This window comes from Carcharodon carcharias, chromosome 12 (genome assembly GCF_017639515.1).
Source record: "Carcharodon carcharias isolate sCarCar2 chromosome 12, sCarCar2.pri, whole genome shotgun sequence".
NCBI classification, from domain to species: Eukaryota; Metazoa; Chordata; class Chondrichthyes; order Lamniformes; family Lamnidae; genus Carcharodon; species Carcharodon carcharias.
Window position 1 is genome coordinate 98,135,860 of NC_054478.1, and position 23,661 is coordinate 98,159,520.

A 23,661-nucleotide genomic window follows, 5' to 3' on the forward strand; every position below is an offset into this window, starting at 1 on the left:
CATTTATTTACTTTATAATCTGAAAATATATTCACTTTCACTAAATGATGTATAATGGTGCCTTTCAACTTCATTTACAGGCTTCATGAGTCCTGCCACTGCATCCGCCTCCCACTAGCAGTTCAGCTGCACGCAGCTGGACCACGTGTCGTTCTAGAGGGAGAACTGTGTGTGTGGCAGAGCTTTTCGGATCCTCGTTCATGCACTCTCCCACACATTTGGAGCCTTCACCATCACACTCATCTCATTGTCCTGAGCATTTTCAGTGCTGCCTGCTGGAGTTCTCTTCCAGTTGTCCATCTGAGCTGACCTTCATCTCCCCCGCTGACGCCACCATCCCCTCCCCTCCCCCACTGATTGCACTCCCATGCAGCACCTGTGCCAGTCCAACTCAAGGCTCTGCCCTCTTACAATTTGAAAAACATGATCATAGTCAATATTCTCATAAGCTCCCCAGCCCTTTGCCCTCCCCCAGTCACCCATGTCCTTTACCCCATCACAGTCGACCCCGGCATCACTTCCGACATCCCCACCGTAACCCTATAGCCCAAACCTTTCTCCTTCATGAACATCCAGGTGAATATGCATGTTCCCTACCTTTATGAAAATCCCACCCCCATCTACATTGACCTCCCAAACCTCCTCCTTTCCACCCCCAGGATCCGTGTTTGCCTCCATATCCCCACCAATCACCCTCATCGCCCCTTCTACCAGTACCGACACACCCTCACCCACCCACCCAATCGGCTCCCTCTGCCTCCTCTCATACTCACCATTCCGTCCTACCACAGCCACCCTGAGCTCGCTCCGCAGGAGGCAGTCATTGACTCCACAGACCTCTCCCTTGCACATTCACCTGGACATTCCACCTCTCCTTACTCCTTCCTCCCCCCTGTATTCCTTCCTCCATCCTTCCTCCACCCTTACTCCTTCCTCACCACAGATACCTTTCCCCCTCCAAAATCCTTCCTCCATCAGACACCTTCCTCCCTCCAAATTCTCTCCCTTACACCTTCCTCCCCCATACTCCCTCCTCCCTGTACTCCCTCCTCCCCCCAAGCACTCTCCTTCCCTCTCCTAACCTCACCCTCGACATGTTTGCACCTCCCCAACCTCACCCCCTGACACTTTTGTCCCCACCCCCCCACAACCTCAATCCTCCAACACCTTCTCCCCCCAACTCCCAACCTCACCCCACCTGACACCATCACCCCCCTCTCCCAGCCTCATCCCCACAACCCCGCCAGTACACCTTCCTCTCCCCCATCACCCTACTTCACCAGTCATTCATACCAGCTCAGTGCGAAGTCCGTGAAGTTCCGAAACAGGCCGGAAGCTTCAACAGAAACCAGCCTACAGTGAAGTCCGTGAAAGTCTGAAGCCTCAGTGAAGTCGAAGCTGCTGCATGGAGACCTCCCACCTTTCGAGAGCTGCTTTGCGGCAGAGCCATGTGCATGAAGATCCACCCAACATGTGATGCATGTGTTCCTCCAGGGTCCAGTAGCTGTAGGGCTCCAGCATCATCATTTCCTCGGGATGTCCACAATCTGAGCAAGGCCCTAAAGGTAAGTCCCACCTTCTGCACCCCACGCTTGTCCAGATGTGTTCTGAGCTGGCATGTTTTCCCGCCGGAGTAACGGTAAATCGGGCGTAGGGGAATGATTCCGATCGGGTCTTACTTTGCATCCCATTAGCGGGATGCAAATCAGGTTCATGCCAGCCTCCAGCAGGATTCGCGATACGCCATGGCAGACACCATCAGATGATCCCGTTGTGATTTCATGAAACCAATTTTCACTCCTCCCACCGGATTTTCCTCCCCCCACCTGCCATAGGCTAGGATTTTCCGGTCCTGTCATGGTGGGATCCGCCACTGGAGATTCAGTGGTCCAGCCAAAATTCCATTGACTTTTGGTGGGACTGGATGATCCCGGCAGCGGATGGGGCCGGAAAATCCCACCCTTGATGTCCACTACCAACGGGAGCGGAACATTCCAGCCAAAATATTTGTTCAATGTCTTTGCCATTTTCTCAATCCCATTATAATTTCTCCTATCCCTGCCTTTATGATACCAACATTCATTACTGCTACTCCATTTTATATACTTATACCTTTTACAATCCATTTTTATATTCCTGGCTAGTTTACTCTCATATTCTGATGTTTCCATTTTTATCAACTTTTTATTTGCCATTTACAATGGAATGAGGGCAGATTTGCCTGGAGTGGACTGGGAAAGAAGTTTAGCAGGAAAGACATTTGATGAACAATGGCAGACATTTAAGAAAATAGTTCATGACTGTCAACAAAGATATATCCCGGTGAGGAAGAAGGATTCAAGGAAAGGGATAAACCAACCATGGTTAACCAAGGAAGTTAAGAACAATGTCAAATTGAAAGAGAAAACATACAATGTGGCAAAGCTTAGTGGTAAAGCAGAGGATTTGGAAGTTTTAAAAACCAATAAAAGATGATCAAAAAAAATAAAGAGGGAGAAAATAAACTTTGAGGGTAAATTAGCAAGTAATATAAAAATGGACAGTAAAAGCTTCTTTAAATATATGAAAAGGAAAGGAGAGGCCAAAGTGAACATACGCCCCTTAGAGAATGAATCTGGGAAAATAATAATGGGGAACCAGGAAATGGCAGAGGAGTTGAATAATGGGGCTGAAGGTCAATAAGTCCCATGGACCTGATGGGTTGCATCCTAGGAAATTAAAGGAAGTAGCTACAGAGATAGTGAATGCACTAGAATCCTCAGATTCTGGAAAAGTCTCAGAGGATTGGAGAAAGGCCTATGTAATACCCTTGTTCAAAAAGGGAGGGAGACAAACAACAGATAACTATAGGCCAGTTAGCTTAACATCTGTCATTGGGAAAATGTTGGAGTCTATTATTATGGATGAAATAGCAGAGCAGTTAGAAATACATAATCTAATCAAGCAGAGTCGGCATGACTTCATGAAGAGAAAATCATGCCTAATAAATTTATTAGAATTCTTTGAGGATGTAACAAGCAGGATAGATAAAGGGGAACCAGTAGACATAATATATTTGGATTTCTAAAAGGCATTCAATAAGGTACCACACATAAGGCTACTTAATAAGATAAGAGCACATGGTGTTGGGGGTAGTATATTAGCATGGATAGATGATTGGCTAACTAATAGAAGACAGAGAGTTGGGATAAGGGGGGAGCATTTTCAGGATGGCAACTTGTAACTAATGAAGTGCCACGGGGATCAGAGCTGGGGCCTTAATGATTTACAATATATATTAATGACTTAGATGAGGGAAGTGAATGTATTATCACCAAGTTTGCAGATGGAACAAAAATAGGGGGGAAGGCAACTGGTGAGGATGACGCAAGGAATTTACAGAGAGATATAGACAGGTTAAGTGAGTGGGCAAAAACTTGGCAAATGGAATATGATGTGGGAAAATGTGAGGTTATGCACTTTGGCATGAAGAATAGAGGAGCTGAATATTATATAAATGGAGAAATTCTGCAGAAGGCTGCAGCACAGAGAGATTTGGGAGTCCTTGTGCATGAATCCCAAAAGGCTAACATACAAGTTCAACCGGTAATAGGGAAGGCATATGGAATGTTGGCCTTTATTTCAAAGGGAATGGAGTATAAAAATAGGGAACTCTTGCTAAAACTATACAAGGCACTAGTTAGACCACACCTAGAATACTGTGAATATTTTTGGCCCCTTTACCTAAGGAAAGATATATTGGCATTGGAGGCAGTCCAGAGAAGGTTCACTAGGTTGATCCCATGTATGGAGGGATTTTCTTATGAGGAGAGGTTGAGTAGGTTGGGCCTGTACTCATTGGAGTTTATAAGAATAAGGTGACCTTATTGAAACATATAAGATTCTTAGGGGGCTGGACATGGTAAATGCTGAGAGGTTGTTTCCCCTTGTGGGAGAGTCTAGGACCAGAGGTCACAATCTCAGAGTAAAGGGGTGCCCATTTAAAACAGAGATGAAGAGGAATTTCTTCTCTCAGAGGGTAATCAATCTGTGGAATTCTTTACCGCAGAGGGCTGAGGAGGCTGGGTCGTTAAGTATATTCAAGGCTAAGATACACATATTTTTAAACAGTAACGGAATAAAGGGTTATGGGGAATTGGCAGGAAAGTGGAGTTGAGGGTTATCAGATCTGCCATGATCTCATTGAATGGCAGAGCAGATTCGATGGGCCAAATGGCCTACTTCTGCTCCTACATCTTATGGTCATTTGCTGATTTCTAAAATTTTCAAAGCCTTCAGACTTACTACTACTCTTCACAATATTATAAGTCATTTCCTTTAGTCTAATACTGTCCTTAACTTCCCTGATCATTTAGTTTATTTTGCCTCCCTTCATCTTTCCCACCAAAGCGTATCAAGTTATGCTTCTTTGCATGTAATTTCATTGGTCATGTGTCTGCCCATTTTGCCAATCTGTCATTACATTTCTGAAGTCAGTTACTTCAGAATCAAGTCAGAACAAAGTCTTTGGGCAGAATTTTCTGCCTGTAGGGCAGGTGGGCCTGACCCAATCTCCAGTGGGTGGGGAGCCGATACCCGCCAGCGAAGCGGACCCCACCGCCATTTTACGTGGGCCCACCCAACCTGACATCCAGTGGGAAGTGTATGCGCTTCCTGTGTGGGCGGGAGGGATTCCACAAAAGCGAGAGTCCGCTCTTTCGCGCGTGCGCACAAAAGAGCGCACATCTCCCTGAGGCAAAGTGCTGCCTCAGGGAGATTGCTGACACTTTTAAAAAGATTAAAAGTGGAAAAAAATATCCTTAACACATCCCTCTTATGTGACAATGTCACATGAGATTGGACATGTTCATAAATTACAGTAAAACTTTATTAAAGTGTTTAAACCCCTGCATGAAATCTCATCCTGCTGGTGGATGAGGTTTCATGTTTTTTCTATTGCCCACCGGGGCTCCTGGCCTGTCCGCCAACCTTAAGGTTAGACGGGCAGGTCCTTTAATTGCTTAAATGGTCCTGTCAATGGCCTTAATTGGCCATTGACAGGTCGGCGGGTGCACAGCTGATTTTGCTGTGCCCCCGCCTTTCTGAAAATTTAAATGGGATGGGATGACATCAAGGGTTCCCCCCAACATCATCCCGCGTCATTTTACACGAGCGAGCGGGATCTTGCCACCGATGTGAATGGAGATTTCAATGGCTTGTTGACCCTGCCACAGCGAGGTGGGGGAGGCTGGAAAATTCTGGTCCGAGTCTTCAGGTTCACTGTTGAAGTAATGGACAGGGATAATGAGAGTAGGGCAGCGGGGCAGTGTGCCCCTCGTTTTTCGTATGAGTGCCTAGCTGCCCTTGGACAAGGTGGCAGCACAGTGGGAGGTCCTGCTTCCAAGGGACAGGAGGCAGAGCACCCCGCCCCCCCAACCCCCACCTGACCAAACATGCCTGGGAGGAGGTGGCCAAGAATGTGAGCTCCCATGATGTGGTGCAACACATGTGGGTCCAGTGCCGCAAGAGATTCAACAACCTCCTGCACTCAGGAAGGGCAAGTACCATGTTGGCTGAGGGGTCACTCAATGCATACGTCAGCCTTTCCCCCCAATGCGCCTCCACTTCCCCCCCCCCCAACAACTCTGAGTGCAGTTTCAGCACTGAATCCTTCACGGCATGTTTCCCTCGCTAGGTGGGCCAGCAGATATTGCCAATGCCTAGTTGACCTTGAGAGAGTTGTGCTGAGATGGGTTCTGCACCAGCAGCATGTGTGACACTGACACCCAGAGTATAGATTCAGGTGCATCCTCAAGGATCTGCACCTAGGCATAGTGCTAGAACTGGGAAGCATGTCAAAGTCAGGGTGCTAACATGCTGGGAGGAAGCTTCCAGCGGCGGGGCACCGATTCATCTGCTGGCCTTTGCATTCCACATGCTTGTGCCTCCTTGCTTTTCAAGGTTAGACCTTGTGCTGCCAAATGTGATGGAGAGAGCATTTAGGCATGGAGGGGTCAGCCCTGGCTTCTTTGTGTGAGTGGGTGACGAAGCACTGGAACCCTGCAATGTCCCACTCTGGTTGGGTTGGCAGGGATGCAATGGGAATCCAGGTACAGGCTAGACTAATCATTGCTCTTCTCTCCTTTTCAGGAGAAGACTGCACACAATTCTACAGACCGGATGCAGACTGGCAGAGGCCAGGCCTGGTTGGCCATCTTGACTCCATTTGAACAGCAGGCCATGGATTTGGAGAGGTGCCATGCGCCCAGGTCCACTGTTGGCAGTGAGGCTGGGGTGCCACAGGGAGGTTTGTTTACTGAGCACTGAGGTCACCATGTGTGTCCTAGCAGCCATGGCACTGCTGAATGCTTAGTGATTGAAGTTTGCAACATGGGTTGACCATTGATTATGGAAGGATAAGCACATATTGATCCAGAACACAGGCATGCACATTGACATTGTCTCTACTTTAACTAATCAAATGTCCTTGTTCTTCCTTTCAGCATCACCGGAGCGGGGCTGGGAGGAGGAGGCAGAGAGGCCACCTCTCACACCTGAGGGCCCTGAACATATCAACTCACCAGTGTCACACCATCTCTGCCAGGCAGGCACCAATGCGGACACTAGCACCTCAGTGGTAATTAGATTTTCAGCCAGTGTCCCAGGGCACAGCAGTGAGGGCACTTCACACTCGCTTGAGGTGCGGGAGGAGACAGAGAGTGCCCCTGGCGCCGGCAGTTGGTCGGTGTCTGTTGATGTGCCTCTGAAGTCGTCCATGAGGCAACGAACGCTGGAAGTGCAGCTGGGTATGCGGGACGATCTGGTGGAGATACATGAGGCAATGCGTGGCATGGTGCCCATGTTGGAGGAGTCCATGCGGAGCATCACCGATGCAATGAGCCTCATGGCTGAGCGCCATGCTTCCTCCATGAAGAGAGTGGCAACTTTTGTGAAGAGGCTCCTCCAGGAGACAAATCAGGGAGATGGTCATTGCCAGTGTGGGAGATGGTTTGGGCACCAAGTATCCCAGCTCGGTGCCGATCCATCTATGGTGAGCAAGGAGGTCCAAAGCGATCTCACGTCGGCGCAGCAGCTGCCTGTTGTCTCTGCGGACTCCTCTCAAAGCTATCCGGATGAGGGCAGCAATTCCTCCACCCCTTTGCCTGTAATCGTGGCATCCAATGAGGCTGCGGCGACTGGGGAGATGCCAGCTGTGGAACTGGCCGCTCCCTCCCAGACGGGGCCATCGAAGGCTTCACAGGCCAGAGGACGTCCGCCAAGGTCATTGAGGCCAGCAGGACAGCACAGTGAGCAGGCTGTCTCAGATGCCAGTGCCAGTAAGGGGACAGCACCCGTAAATTTAAGGCACCTTAGGCACACCACAGGTTTCTCACTGATGCTTTTATGTTGCCCCACTATTAGTTCGTTAAGACTTGGTGTGATGTGCAACACATTTTTTTGGTTTCTGAACTTCATTTTGTTATATCATTAAATTTTGATATGTAAGCATGGCTCAGGGTGATTTCTTACTTCTGCAGGTAGACGGGAACCCATGATATTATGAGTGAGTTGTCTGACATTGAGCTTTATTGACAAGGGCCTTAGTTAATTCTCCTATCCAGGCAGACTTTGCACTCAGGCATCGAGTATGGAGCCTGCAGCCCTGGTATGCATTGGAGGTCCATCTGTGGTGGGCTAGCTGAAGGTTCTTTGGATTAAAGCCTCCCAGGTGTCCCTGCCTCCCTGGAGTATGCCTGGGTTAGCTTCTACCCCCTCAGTGTTCTCCTATGTGTGCTCATCCTCGAACTCACTGCTGGACTCATCATGTGCAGCCGAAGCAACTGCATATACATCTCCTTCGTCCACTTCGCCGTACTTCCAGCGCCAGATTGTGGAAAGCACAGCATGCAACCACTATCAGCGACACATGATCTGGGGGGCATTGCGGGGTGCCCCCTGAATGGTCCAGGCATTGGAAGCGCACCTTCAGAAAACCGATGGTTCTCTCCACCACATCCCTTGTGGAGGCATGGCTCCTATTGACCCGCTGCTCAGATTCTGTTCTTGCATTGCAGAGAGGTGTCATGAGCCACCTTTTGAGGGGATAGCCCTTGTCACCCAGCAGCCATCCATCCAGCCATGCTGGAGCACTGAAGACCCTTGGCACCTGGGAGCACCTGAGTATGTAAGCATAGTAGGAGCTGCCTGGGTACCTTGCACAGACTTGCAGAATCTGCAGCTTGTGATCACACACTATCTGCATGTTCAAGGAATGGAATCCCTTCCTGTTGACGAAGGCACCGGGCCCACCCACTGATGCCTTGATGGCCACATGTGTGTAGTTGTTTGTACCCTGGACACGGGGGAAGCCAGCAATTGCTGCAAAGCTTTTGGCTCGCTCTGTCTGGCTGGCCTCGTCCCAGCAGTAGTGGATGAAAGTCAATGCACGCCTGAACAGAGCATCTGTCACCTGCTTGACACAAGTGTGGACAGTTGACTGGGAGATTCTGCAAAGATCACCCACCAACCCCTGGAAAGAGACGGAAGCTAGAAGTTGAGGGCAGCCGTGACCTTCAGCACCACTGGACTGGGGTGCCCACCCACACAGTTGGCGCAACCTCAGGACCTATCACCTGATAGATGGAGGTGACTGTCTCCCTTGTGAGACGGAGCCTCCTTCGGCACTGCACCTCAGACATATTGAGGTAGCTGCTTTGCTGCCTGTATACCCTGTCAGCAGGATAGTGTTGTCTTCTGCGGCCCCTTCCTCCTTAGACTTCCTGTTGGCTTTGCGCCCCTTCTGCCTGCGCCTCTCCTCCCAACGGCAGCTCCCTTGGAGGCTGAATGTGGACTCCTGGCCTCTTCCTCCTTCTGGCCCTCCCTCCTTAGAGGAGGTGCCTCCTGTGGATAGCACAACTTCCATTCCCAGGCTAAGGGAAGGCTTCCTGAAACCTGCAGGCCCCAAAACTGATCTTTACTGTAGAGTCCTGACCTGAAGGCTGTTACTCCTGTCCAAGCAGCTGTGAAGAGTTTTGAAGTATTCCGGCTCACACAGGCAAGTAGCAGTAACTTTCACAATTAAATATCTAACAGCTACCACTCATGATCCCCTCACCCCTCTTATCCCGCCCATGGATGAGGTTTATACAAATGTCTCCTACCCATCTGCCCGTTGCACCCATGCGATATCCTGAAGATCACACGGGCCCTGAAAAATTGCAGACAATTGTTGCCTCAAGGGCCTTAACTAGCTGATTAATTATGGCGGGCACACACCCGAGAACATTACGCGTCTGCCATGGCGGGTGGTGATGGTGGGACCCTTGCCTAACATCACCGCATGTCATTTTACGCATCAGCGTGTGGGGCCTACCCCCGCACGCCAACGAGAAAATTCTGGCCTATAATTTGTATTTTACCCATGTGCTTTCCACTCAGATTTGTGAAAACAAATTTTGGCCATGTTTAAAAATTGTTACTGCTCTATAGAAATAACATATTAATCAAAAAGTATTATAGCTAAATGCTTGTTTACATATTAGATGCCAATTAATTGGAGTGCTGCTGAATGTTTTAACTAGAATATTTTAAACAGATCAGTAGTGGGAAATCTCCAAATATGAGATGCATGAATTACAAAATAAATATATTCCTATCAGGTGAAAAGAGTTGCATCAAAGTACAGATTTCCTTGGGTAAAGGGTAAAACTGATGTGAAACTTTAAAAAGAAGGGATATGTTAAAATTAAGGTAAACAGTACCAAAACATAAAATAGAAATTATAGCAGGGTATAATTGAGGTAAGAAGGGCTATAAGGGAATATGGAGCAGACTGGCAGATAATACTCAGAATTAGTAAGGGTCTTTAAAACCATATAAAAAATAAAATAATAGTTCAAGATAGTTAAAGAGAAAGTAGGACAATTCCGGGGAAAAGTATTAAAATTAATTGTGGAGAATTATGATGTCGGAGAGATAATAAATATTAAATAAATACTTACAATATTTTACAAATGGTGGTGGAAGTGGGAATACTCAGTGAGGAGGGTAAAATTCATGGACATCACTGCAGCTGAAGACAGGTACTGAGCATTGGTGGAGGATTCATCCATGAAGAGGACCCCTCTGGGGAAGAAACAGAAAACCTGTGCAGTTCAGTCTGCATTTCTGGAGGCAGTGCCTATCTTTGCAGAGAAATTGGAGGAGTCCGTCTCTCCCTTGAGTGCTTTGATGTCTCAGGCATTGCCACTGCTGTCCATTTGCCTGGAAAGAGAAAGAGATTCTCCAGTCAACTACCCAGCCCCCATAGAGAATCAGATACAGCTGGCAGCCAACAGGTAGATGTTGAGAGGTTGGTTCTCCTCATTGAGGAATCTAGAACTAGGAGGTACAGTTTCAGAATAAGGGGTCTCCTATTTAAAGACAGAAATAGGAGGAATTTTTTCTCTCAGCGAATTGTTAATTCTCCAACCCAGAGAGCATTGGATTCTGGCTCATTGAATATATTCAAAGCTGAGTTAAGCAGGTTTTTGATGTACAAGGGAGTCAAGGGTTATGGGGAACAGGCAGAAATTTGAGGCCATGAGCTTATTCAATGGCAGAGCATGCTCAAGGGGTCAAATGGCTTATTTCTGTTTTTTTATTCTTTCACAGGATGTGGGTGTCACTAGCTAGGCCAGCATTTGTTGCCAATCCCTAAGTGCCCTTGATAAGATGGTGGTGAGCTGCCTTCTTTTACTGTTGCTGTATATGTGGTGCAGGTAAACCCACAGTGCTGTTAGGAAGGTAGTTCCAGGATTTTGACTCAGCGACAGTGAAGGAACGGCGACATATTTCCAAGTCAGGATGGTGTGAGGCTAGGAGGGGAACTTGCAGATGGCGGTGCTATTATTTCTTATGTTCTTATTTAACAAAGTGCATACTTGCTCTGACCAAAGGTCTGCAGACTCAGTCTGCCACTTTAAACAGGATGGAGGAAAACCTCGCCTATTGCTGTTCAATTTCTTACTGAAGAGCAGCAAAGTGCTCTCCAACCCTTGGCTAGCAGAAAACTGTAGATGCACCAAAAGAAGGAAAATGGAGAAAGGGCAAATGAAAGTTTGGGCTCTTCTCAAGAAGTGGCTACTTAATAATTAGCTTTTACTTCCCCCTGAAATGTTAGGTGGATCCTCTGTTTACTATCCCATCCAAAAGGCAGCATCACCAACAGTGTAGCACTGCCTCATTATAATGAACCAAAAGATACAAGGCAATAAGGAATATTTGGGACATTGGGATTAGTTTTGAATTGGCCTCACAAAAGGCCAGCACAGGTACAATGGTCTTGAATGCCCTCCTTTTGTCCTGTAAATTTCCATGATTTTATGGTTCCATGGTCTCATTGTAATGTCTGTAACTAAACTGAACCCTCTTTGTGTCACATTGAATGTATACCAGAAGTGATTACAACATAAAAATAATTGAAATAAAAATAACTGATAAATACAAAATTACAACCTCAATTCCAATGTATTCCATGGATAAAATTTTTAGCTCGGCAGGCGGGCACGTGCCTGACCTGACCGAGCATAAAATGACGCACAATGACGTCCGGGGTGCGTCCCGATGTCATCGCGCACTCACGTGATATTTCGGTCTGCGGGTGCACGCCAAAGTCAGCAGCACTCCAGCCGACAATTAAAAGGCCTATTAAGGCCATTAAAAAGTTAATTAAAAGAAATTTTTCACTGCCTGTCCAACCTTATGGTTGGCATGCAGGCGAAAAGGCCAAGTAGCCTTTGACCTTTTTTGGAAACCTTATCCACGAGCAGGATGAAGTTTCCAAAAGCAAATAAAACTCAAAAGCTTTATTTTTTCATTAATAACATGACCCTGCTCTTATGAGGGGACATGTTTCATAACATTTATAAAATCTTTAATTTTTTTTTAAATTAGTTCATCTCCCTGGAGATTCTGTAGCTCGCACTCACGTGCATGCGCGCAGGTCACACTAGCCCGGCTTGCACTCCCGTCCCCCGCCCGCACAGACAGCGCTAAGCGCTGCGACTTGCATTTCATGCTGGGCGGGCCTTAATTGGCCCACCAGCGTTAAGTTGCCCAATCGCCGGCAGCGGTCGGCTTCCCAACTGCTGCGGCCCACCGCCGCAGAGCCCGCACGCCAAGGGCAAAATTCTGCCCCATAAGTAAAATTACTTTTTATAAGCATTCAAAACTTCATGATAAGCTCTGTACTGCACTCAGGCTGTGATTATCAAACATGGCTTGTCATCCTGCCCTCCACCCTATCGCAGACCTTCCCTTTTGTTCTTTCTATCACCTCCCTCCTCCTACTGGCTTAAAAACTCTTGCATTTCTATCTTTCTTCAATTCTAATGAAAAATCATCAATCTAAAATGATGACTCTGTTTCTCTCCACAGATTCTGCCTGACTTGCTGAGTATTTCCAGCATTTTTTGTTTTTGTTTCCGACTTCCTGAATCTGCTTTAGTATTATGGTTTATCATTTCCCTTATTATGTTTTCCAGAGATGATGGAGAGCAATGAATATAAAAAGCAGGAAATGGGAGTGAGGTCACTTGAGGTTCTTTGTGTGGTAAAAAAGCAATACTGGAAAGCAATTCATTCTTCAGGTGAGAACAACAAATACAAAGGTACCACAAACCCAATGCAAATGATAAAGGAACTTTAAAACTATTGTTACGGACATGGGTGAGATGGTAGGATAGTTCTAACGTGCTCCCCCCTCCTCCATTTTCTACCTCTCGACTGACCATAACAAAATGTGTTTTAAAAACGAAATGTTTTAATCCCTTGTGTGCTGTGACTCTCAAGAACAGACACAAGACAGGTTTTCTCGTAAGTTTAAAAAAGGAAGAATAAATGTTTATTTCTCAACACCCAAAATGTATTCTCAATAGCATACACACACACACACACACAAGATGTACACACACACAAGAGGTTATTAAAAAAGAGGTAGCAGGCACTTAAATTTTTTAGAAGCCCAAAAAGTCACTTTCACTCTTCAGTCTTTTGAGCTAGAAGCTGGAAACATTGCAGGCCTAATGATTCTCTTTCGATTCACTGAGGAAATGGTGGTTGGAAGTTTCTGGTAACAAGTTCAGAGTGGTTTACTCCTTGTAACAGCAGTGAAGTGCAGTGAAGCCCCTGTAGAGAAGATCTAGTTGTGCTCTTCAAATCAGTAGGTAAATGGCTATTCCTACTTAAAAACAAAAACAGAATTACCTGGAAAAAATCAGCAGGTCTGGCAGCATCGGCGGAGAAGAAAAGAGTTGACGTTTCGAGTCCTTATGACCCTTCGACAGAACTTGAGTTCGAGTCCAAGAAAGAGTTGAAATATAAGCTGGTTTAAGGTGTGTGGGGGTGGGGGGAGAGAGAGAGAGAGAGAGAGAAGTGGAGGGGGTTGGTGTGGTTGTAGGGACAAACAAGCAGTGATAGAAGTACATCATCAAAAGATGTCACAAACAACAGGACAAAAGAACACATAGGTGTTAAAGTTGGTGATGTTATCTAAATGAATGTGCTAATTAAGAATGGATGGTAGGGCACTCAAGGTATAGCTCTAGTGGGGGTGGGGAGAGCATAAAAGATTTAAAAATATTTAAAAATAATGGAAATAGGTGGGAAAAGAAAAATCTATATAATTTATTGGAAAAAAAACAAAAGGAAGGGGGAAACAGAAAGGGGGTGGGGATGGAGGAGGGAGCTCAAGACCTAAAGTTGTTGAATTCAATATTCAGTCCGGAAGGCTGCAAAATGCCTAGTCGGAAGATGAGGTGTTGTTCCTCCAGTTTGCGTTGGGCTTCACTGGAACAATGCAGCAAGCCAAGGACAGACATGTGGGCAAGAGAGCAGGGTGAAGTGTTAAAATGGCAAGCGACAGGGAGGTTTGGGTCATTCTTGCGGACAGAGCGCAGGTGTTCTGCAAAGCGGTCGCCCAGTTTACGTTTGGTCTCTCCAATGTAGAGGAGACCACATTGGGAGCAACGAATGCAGTAGACTAAGTTGGGGGAAATGCAAGTGAAATGCTGCTTCACTTGAAAGGAGTGTTTGGGCCCTTGGACGGTGAGGAGAGAGGAAGTGAAGGGGCAGGTGTTGCATCTTTTGCGTGGGCATGGGGTGGTGCCATAGGAGGGGGTTGAGGAGTAGGGGGTGATGGAGGAGTGGACCAGGGTGTCCCGGAGGGAGCAATCCCTACGGAATGCCGACATGGGGGGTGAAGTGAAGATGTGTTTGGTGGTGGCATCATGCTGGAGTTGGCGGAAATGACGGAGGATGATCCTTTGAATGCGGAGGCTGGTGGGATGATAAGTGAGGACAAGGGGGACCCTATCATGTTTCTGGGAGGGAGGAGAAAGCGTGAGGGCGGATGCGCGGGAGATGGGCCGAACACGGTTGAGGGCCCTGTCAACGACTGTGGGTGGAAAACCTCGGTTAAGGAAGAAAGAAGACATGTCAGAGGAACTGTTTTTGAAGGTAGCATCATCGGAACAGATGTGACAGAGGCGAAGGAACTGAGAGAATGGGATGGAGTCCTTACAGGAAGCGGGGTGTGAGGAGCTGTAGTCGAGGTAGCTGTGGGAGTCGGTGGGTTTGTAATGGATATTGGTGGACAGTCTATCACCAGAGATTGAGACAGAGAGGTCAAGGAAGGGAAGGGAAGTGTCAGAGATGGACCACGTGAAAATGATGGAGGGGTGGAGATTGGAAGCAAAATTAATAAATTTTTCCAAATCCCGATGAGAGCATGAAGCAGCACCGAAGTAATCATCGATGTACCGGAGAAAGAGTTGTGGAAGGGGGCCGGAGTAGAACTGGAACAAGGAATGTTCCATATACTCCATAAAGAGACAGGCATAGCTGGGGCCCATGCGGGTACCCATAGCCACACCTTTTATTTGGAGGAAGTGAGAGGAGTTGAAGGAGAAATTGTTCAGTGTGAGAACAAGTTCAGCCAGACGGAGGAGAGTAGTGGTGGATGGGGATTGTTTGGGCCTCTGTTCGAGGAAGAAGCTAAGGGCCCTCAGACCATCCTGGTGGGGGATTCAGGTGTTACACTGAACAATTTCTCCTTCAACTCCTCTCACTTCCTCCAAATAAAAGGTGTGGCTATGGGTACCCGCATGGGCCCTAGCTATGCCTGTCTCTTTATGGGGTATGTGGAACATTCCTTGTTCCAATCCTACTCCGGCCCCCTTCCCCAACTCTTTCTCCGGTACATCGATGATTAGTTTGGTGCTGCATCATGCTCTCGTCGGGACTTGGAAAAATTTATTAATTTTGCTTCCAATCTCCACCCCTCCATTATTTTCACGTGGTCCATCTCTGACACTTCCCTTCCCTTCCTTGACCTCTCTGTCTCAATCTCTGGTGATAGACTGTCCACCAATATCCATTACAAACCCACCGACTCCCACAGCTACCTTGACTACAGCTCCTCACACCCCGCTTCCTGTAAGGACTCCATCCCATTCTCTCAGTTCCTTCGCCTCCGTCGCATCTGTTCCGATGATGCTACCTTCAAAAACAGTTCCTCTGACATGTCCTCCTTCTTCCTTAACCGAGGTTTTCCACCCACGGTCGTTGACAGGGCCCTCAACCGTGTCCGGCCCATCTCCCGCGCATCCGCCCTCACGCCTTCTCCTCCCTCCCAGAAACATGATAGGGTCCCCCTTGTCCTCACTTATCACCCCACCAGCCTCCGCATTCAAAGGATCATCCTCCGCCATTTCCGCCAACTCCAGCATGATGCCACCACCAAATACATCTTCCCTTCACCCCCCATGTTGGCATTCCATAGGGATCGCTCCCTCCAGGACACCCTGGTCCACTCCTCCATCACCGCCTACTCCTCAACCTCCTCCTATGGCACCACCCCATGCCCACGCAAAAGATGTAACACCTGCCCCTTCACTTCCTCTCTCCTCACCGTCCAAGGGCCCAAACACTCCTTTCAAGTGAAGCAGCATTTCACTTGCATTTCCCCCAACTTAGTCTACTGCATTCGTTGCTCCCAATGTGGTCTCCTCTACATTGGAGAGACCAAACGTAAACTGGGCGACCGCTTTGCAGAACACCTGCGCTCTGTCCGCAAGAATGACCCAAACCTCCCTGTCGCTTGCCATTTTAACACTCCACCCTGCTCTCTTGCCCACATGTCTGTCCTTGGCTTGCTGCATTGTTCCAGTGAAGCCCAACGCAAACTGGAGGAACAACATCTCATCTTCCGACTAGGCACTTTACAGCCTTCTGGACTGAATATTGAATTCAACAACTTTAGGTCTTGAGCTCCCTCCTCCATCCCCACCCCCTTTCTGTTTCCCCCTTCCTTTTGTTTTTTTTCCAATAAATTATATAGATTTTTCTTTTCCCACCTATTTCCATTATTTTTAAATATTTTAAATCTTTTATGTTCTCCCCACCCCCACTAGAGCTATACCTTGAGTGCCCTACCATCCATTCTTAATTAGCACATTCGTTTAGATAATATCACCAACTTTAACACCTATGTGTTCTTTTGTCCTGTTGTTTGTGACATCTTTTGATGATCTGCTTCTATCACTGCTTGTTTGTCCCTACAACCACATCAACCCCCTCCACTTCTCTCTCTCTCTCTTTCTCACCCCACACCCCCCCGCCCCCTACTCCCCCCCCCCGCCCCACACACCTTAAACCAGCTTATATTTCAACACTTGCTTGGACTCGAATTCAAGTTCTGTCGAAGGGCCATGAAGACTCGAAACGTCAACTCTTTTCTTCTCCGCCGATGCTGCCAGACCTGCTGAGTTTTTCCAGGTAATTCTGTTTTTGTTTTGGATTTCCAGCATCCGCAGTTTTTTTGCTTTTATCTCTGGGCTATTCCTACTTCTCTGCCTGTCAGTAGATTCTAAGCTGAGCAGGATCTCTTCCCTTTGTGTGGTGTGCTTGTCTCCCAGACTGACTGACTTGAGGCTGCTCTCAAAGATATCTTAATAAATGTTTCTTATCACAAGCTCGTTTCTTTCAGGTGACCATAGTAGCTGTCTTCCCATTGTCCACATAAATGGTCCCTGATGATATGAGCATTGACCCACAATGGGGTTTGAATCTCATCCATTTGCATCTCCTTGTGATAGAATGGAGTTTCCTTACACCCATTCTGTGGAATTTAATTCTGCAACCACGAAGTCTGTAGCGTCAGTGTGCATTAGTTTCTGTGGGCATTTGGGCAATAGCTGTTAAATTCTCAGGAGAGCTGTTGCATTTTTAATGTCTTCTCAATGGAATGTTGCAAAAGTTAATTTACATTTTAATGTCCTGACCAGCTAAGTAAGCTATCTTCCTGCCTTGGGCAATTTCATGTATATCTGGCAGACGCAAGGTAAAAAAGGTCACCTGACTTCCTCACTCCATCTTGTTTCAAAGTCAACTGCCCATTTTCCATTCTGTTGTTATAAGTGTCTGCTTTTTTTCCATAAAGCCACAGGCATAACTGCATAGTCATGGCTCTACCATCCTCCTTTAAAACTCATTCCCTCCTTCTGTCACCTCCTTCAACCCTATGGATCTGCCATTTTTCTGATTGTGGCCTGCAAGGCATCCCTCACAACAAAACCACCAGCAGTTACAGAGCCTTCAGTCATCACAACTCTGCACGATTTTTCTTCCTAAACCCTGCACTTTGCTACCTTTGTCCCAACTTCAAAAGCAACTTCAAAAGTGATGTTGCTTTGGTCTCCCATCACCTCTTCCCAAACTTGCTGCTCAGGACTTCTGACCTCTTGTTACATGAAAGGCAACAATAATACAAATTATTGATACATGTACTTTGCAATAATGCATTCAGCCGTCACAAAAACATAAATAAATGAACAGTTACATTACAGTGTTTTAAATATTCAAATGCCTAATTAAAACATTAGGTAACTAAGTTAAGGAAAGTATCAAATTGGAAGAAACACTGTACAATTCTGTAAAGGTTCGTGGTAGATCAGAAGATTGAATGATTTTAAGAACCAGAAAAAAGGCTTAAAAAAATTAAAGAGGGAGAAATTAGAGTAAGAGAGAAAGCTAGCTAGATATGTAAGAAACAGATAGTAAAAGTTTCTACAAGCATTTAACAAGGAAAAGAGTAACTAAAGTGAGTGTTGGTCCTCTGGAGTGAGTCTGAGGGATTAATAATTGGAGAAAAGGAAATGGCAGAAGTATTGAACAGGTATTTTGTGTTTGGCTTCACTGTAGAAGACTGAGGGCAAAATTTTTATCTGGACGGGCGCATGCCCAAGCTGCTCAAGTGTAAAATGACGCGCATTGATGTTGGGCAAGCATCCCGATGTCAACGCACGGTTGCATGATATTTCAGTCAGCGGGCACTCACCAGAGTCAGCAGTGTGCCTGCCGACAATTAAAAGGCCAATTAAGGCCATTGACAAAGTTATTAAAATAAGTTTTTCGCTGCCCATCCAACCTTACTGTTCCTAAAGCAAATAAAAATAAAATTAAAGTTTTAAAATTTAATTAATAACATGTCCCTGCTCATGTGACAGAGTTACACGAAGAGACATGTTTTATTACATTTTTCAATTCTTTATTTTTTTTAACAACTCTTCAGCTCCCTGAGGCAGCTCTGTGCCTCGGGGAGATTCTGAAGCGCGCACTCGCGTGCATGCGTGAAGTTTGCACTTGCCCAGCTTGCCCTTCTTCCCCACTCACATGGGCAGCGCTGAGTGCTGCTGCTTGCTTTTCATGTTGGGCAGGCATTAATTGGACCGCCAGCATGAAATCGCCTTCTGGCCTAGATCATGAGCAACAGTCAGTTTTCTGACCACCCCTGCCCACCCCCGCCAAGCCTGCCCAACAAGGCCTAAATTATGCCCTTAGAAAACTTCCCAAAGATACTTCAAAATCAAGAGGTAAATGGGAGGAAGAGATTTAAAACAATTGCCATCAACAGGGAAATGGTACTGGGATATTAGACCTAAAGGCTGTCAAGTCCCCAGGACCTGATGGCCTGCATCCCAGGTCTTAAAAGGAGTGGCTGCAGAGTTGGTATAGGCATTGGTTATAATCTTCCAAAACTGCTTAAATTCTGGAAGAATCCCTGCTGATTACAAAATAGCAAATGTAACACAAGCTAGATGGGAAGATAAACTATGGGGAGGACACAGAGAGGCTGCAAATAGATATAGACAGGTTAAGTGAGCGGGCAACAAGATGGCAGATGGAGTATAATGTATGGAAGTGTGAATTTATTCACTTCGATTGTAAGAATAGAGAAGCAGAATATTTTTTAAGAGGTGCGAAACTCGAAAGTGTTGATATTCAAAGAGACTTGAATGTTCTCGCACAAGGAATGCAGAAAGTTAGCGTGCAGGTGCAGCAAGCAGTAAGAAAGGCAATTGGCATGTTGGCCTTTTTGCAAGGAAATTAGAATGCAAGAATGAAGAAGTCTTTCTGCAATTGTACAGGATTTTGAAAGAGGACATCTGAAATAATGTATGCAGTTTTGGTCTCCACATTTAAGAAAGGATACACTTGCACTGGAGGCACTACAGTGATGCTTCAACTAGATGAAGAAGGCCCCAAGAATGAGAAGGTTGTCCTGTGATGAGAAGTTAAATAAATTGAGCTCATATTCTCTGGAGTTCAGAAGAATGAGAGGCAATCTCATTAAAATTCTGAAGGAGCTTGATTGGGTAAACACTGAGAGATTGTTTTTGCTGGTCGGGGAATCCAAAACACAGAGGAACAGTCTCAGGATAAGGGACCAACCATTTAGGACTGAGATCAGGAGAAATTACCTCATTCAAAGCGTTGTGAATCTTTAGAATTCTCTGCCCCAGAGGGCAGTGGATGCTCCATCGTTGAATACATTTAAGGCTGGGATAGGCAGGGAATTAATGGATAATGGGAGCGGTGGGAAAATGGAGTTGAAACCCAAAATCAGACATGATCATATTGAATGGCAGATCAAGCTCGACGGGTGATAAGTAGGCAGGTGCAGGATTTTTAGGTCATCGGGCGGGCGCAATCGGTTGGTCCGGGATCGGCCAGGAAACAGGCTGTCGACAGCGATTTTACACTGGCTGGCTAATTAATGCTCCGCACCGCCAGGGTAGGGGCGGGAAGAGGGAGGGCCCTGACATAAGCGCAGGCACAAGCAAACACTGATTGAAAGCTCCCTGAAGTCAGAGAGCTGCCTCAGGGAGCTGAAGACTTCAAAACAATTAAATAAAGATTTTAAAAATCAAGAAAAAAATGTCCAAGCATCACAATCAGTTACTTGAACATATACATGTTAAAAATCCTGCCCATAGATTTTTCTTTTTCTTTTATTTAATAACAGAAACCTCATCCCACCATTGGATGAGGTTTCATCAAAAATGCAAAGTCTGCCTGGCAGATTCGCTCACCCACCAACCGTAAAGTTGGACGGACCACGAAAAATCAGGGACAATTGGAACTTTAACAACTTTAATTGCCTTCTTAATTGTTGTCAGGTGCTTTACCGACACTTGCGCATGCCCACCGACCAAAATATCAAGTGAACGCTTGTCTGATGTCATCTCTTGTGATCTTGGGTCCAACCGAGTGGGCCGCACGCCCGCAAGCCGACCTAAAAATTCTGTCCCATATGTTCTACTCCAGCTTCTCTTTCTTGTGTTCTTAGATTCAAGAAAGGAGGGAGGCCAAAAGCAGGAATCTATAAACCAGTTAGCCTAACATCTGCCAAAGGGAAAACGCTAGAATCCATTTTTAAGGAGGTTATAGCAAAAAACTTAGAAAATCATAATGGGATCAGGCAGAGTCAACATGGTTTTGTGAAAGGGAAATCATGTTTGACTAACTTATTAGAGTCTTTGAGGAAGTAACAAGCAACATGGATAAAGGGGAACCTGTAGATGTGATGCACTTGGATTGCCAAAAGGCATTTGATAAGGTGCCACGTAAAGGTTGCGACACAAAATAAGAGCTCATGGTGTAGGGCGTAACATATTAGCGATGGTAAAGTATGGTTAAACTAACTAGAAGCAGAGAGTAGAGCTAAATGGGTCATTTACAGCTTGGCAAGCTGTAACTGGTGGAGGATGAGTATTGGGGCCTCAACTATTTATGTGGGTGTCGCTAGCTAGGCCAGCTTTTATTGCCCATCCCTAATTGCCCTTGAGAACATGGTGGTGCTATGACCACAGCAGATGTTAGTTGCTGAGCAAACTATTCCCCAGAGGGAGGCTTGGCTTACCATTTTTTTCTTGCATTCTGAAAATGAGAAGAAAATGTACTGCTCTCTGCAGCAAGAAGTCCAGTGACACTTTTGGGATTTTAAAAAATTAAAAGTGTAAGTTTTATTAACAAGAAGAAAAGAAAATTTAGGCACACAAGATTACAGTTACACAGTTAAAATTAGTCTTACAAAACATTCCCCCAAAAGACTCCCTACTTGGTCAGACCCACAAATGAACACCTTCCAGGCAACAACCCTTATAGATGTTTAATTATAAAAATCCAGTAATATTACTCAAGGCAAACTTTATTAAACCTGTATCCGCATACAACCTTTTTGTGGTTTGTGTACCAGGACGCTGTAGCTTTAATAAAGGCATACCACATAACTTCTTAAACTCTCTTCTGCTCTACTGTGGAAATCCAAGACTTAAGAACATGACTGTGTTTTGTAGGCCAAGGCTTTTCTGGCATGACTGGATGGCTGATTCAAGCTGCATCTTCTCCCAGCCTGGAGCTGTTTCCAGGAGATCTTCCTCACACAGTTAACAGCCAAACACCAAGCTCTCCTTAGGAACTCTAAAATACCTTTTTTCCCCTTTCATCTCAGGTTCCATTGTTCTCACACCTCTTTGAAACTCAAATCATTTCAAGTATAACATCTTTCTATTTCGTCTCTACTTTCAGATCAATAAAATGTAACATACCCATGGAACTCCTGTAAGATGCAAAAATGTTTCTTGTACCTCTGACTTCCCTTTGATATTCAAACGAATTCTCAACTTATCTAAAAATGCAAATATTAGATCCAACCTATTTATTTGTACCTCGAGCCACCACAATATCTCACTAAAAATGCACATCTTACACCTCTATTCTTTCATGTCTTAAACCTCCCTGACAACCTATTCCTCGTGACACTTCCCCAGATTAATCAAATCATTTACGCATACACACAAACACACACAGCCTTCTTCACAGAATAATACATTATTCTCCAAAAATATTTTTAAAAATGACATCTATTCTCCCAGTGGTGTGCTGCCACCTTGAACCACTGCAGTCCCTGAGGTGTGGGTACACCCACAGTACTATTAGGGAGGGAGTTCCAGGATTTTGACCCAGTGACAATGAAGGAATGGCAATTTATTTCCAAGTCAGCATAGTGAGTGGCTTGGAGGGGAACTTCCAGGTGATGGTGTTCCCATGTGCCTGCTGATCTTGTCCTTCTAGGTGGTAGTGGTTGTGGGTTTGGAAGGTGCTGCCTAAGGAGCCTTGGTGAGTTTCTGCAGTGCATCTTCCAGATGGTACACACTGATGCCACTGTTTGTCTGTGGTGGATGGCGTAAATGTTTGTGGAAGGGTGTCGATCAAGCAGGCTGCTTTGTCCTGGATGGTGTCAAGTTCCATGAGTGTTGTTGGAGCTGCACTCATATGATCAATATCAATGACTTGGATGAAGGGACTGAATGTATGACAATTAAATTTGCCAATGACACATAGCTGGGCAGGAAAGTAAGTTGCAAGAGGAGGTAAAAAGTCTACAAAAGTTTATAGATAAGTTAAGCGACTGGGCAAAAATTTTGCACATGGAATATAATGAGGGAAAATGTGAATTTGTCCACTTTTGGCAAGAAGAATAGAAAAGCAGTGTACTATTTAAAAGGAGAGAGATTGCAGAACTTGGTGGTACAGAGTGATCTGGGCATCCTGGTACACAAATCACAAAAAGGTTGTATGCGGATACAGCAAGTGATTAGGAAGGCAAATGGAATGTTCACAATTATGGCAAGGGGAATGGAATATAAAAGTAGGGAAGTTTTATTGCAGCTGTATAGGGCCTTGGTGAGGCCACACCTGGAGTATTGTGTACAGTTTTCGTCTCCTTATTTGAAAAAGGATATAAATGCATTAGAAGCAGCTCAGAGAACATTCACTCGACTCATTCCTGAGATGAAAATGTTGAACAGGTTGGGTCTATACCTAATGGAATAAAAAAAAGAAAGACGATCTTATTGAAACATATAAGATCCTGAGAGGATTTGATAGGGTGGATATCGGGTGGATGTTTCCTCTTGTGGGGTAGACTAGAACTAGGGAACACAGTTTAAAAATAAGTGAAGTCCCCTTTTAAGACAGAGATGAGGAGCTTTTTTTCCATCAGAGGGTCATTAGTCTGTGGAATTCTCTTCCCCAATAAGGCATGGAGTATGGGTCATAGAATATATTCAAAACTGTATTGGATGGATCTGTGATAGACAAGGACATCAAGGGTTATGGGGGCAGACAGGAAAGAGGAATTGAGACCACTATCAGATCAGCCATGATCTTATCAAATAGAAGAGCAGGTTCAAAGAGCCAAATGGCCTACTCCTACTCCTATGTCCCTAAAGAGGGATAACCTTTCAAGCTGATGACCTTTCATCTGTTCTGAAATCTTAACTCTGTTACTTTGTTCAC

General features: G+C 45.7%; 1 protein-coding gene across 1 annotated transcript in view; it reads left to right on the plus strand.

Annotated features, from left to right (window-relative positions):
* The window catches only part of ankar (ankyrin and armadillo repeat containing), a 313,107-nt gene that overhangs the window by 175,102 nt on the left and 114,344 nt on the right, over positions 1-23,661 (plus strand). Inside the window, exon 12 of the mRNA XM_041200254.1 lies at positions 12,504-12,608. Coding sequence (XP_041056188.1) covers positions 12,504-12,608 — 105 coding nt within the window. The remainder of the gene's footprint in view (positions 1-12,503; positions 12,609-23,661) is intronic.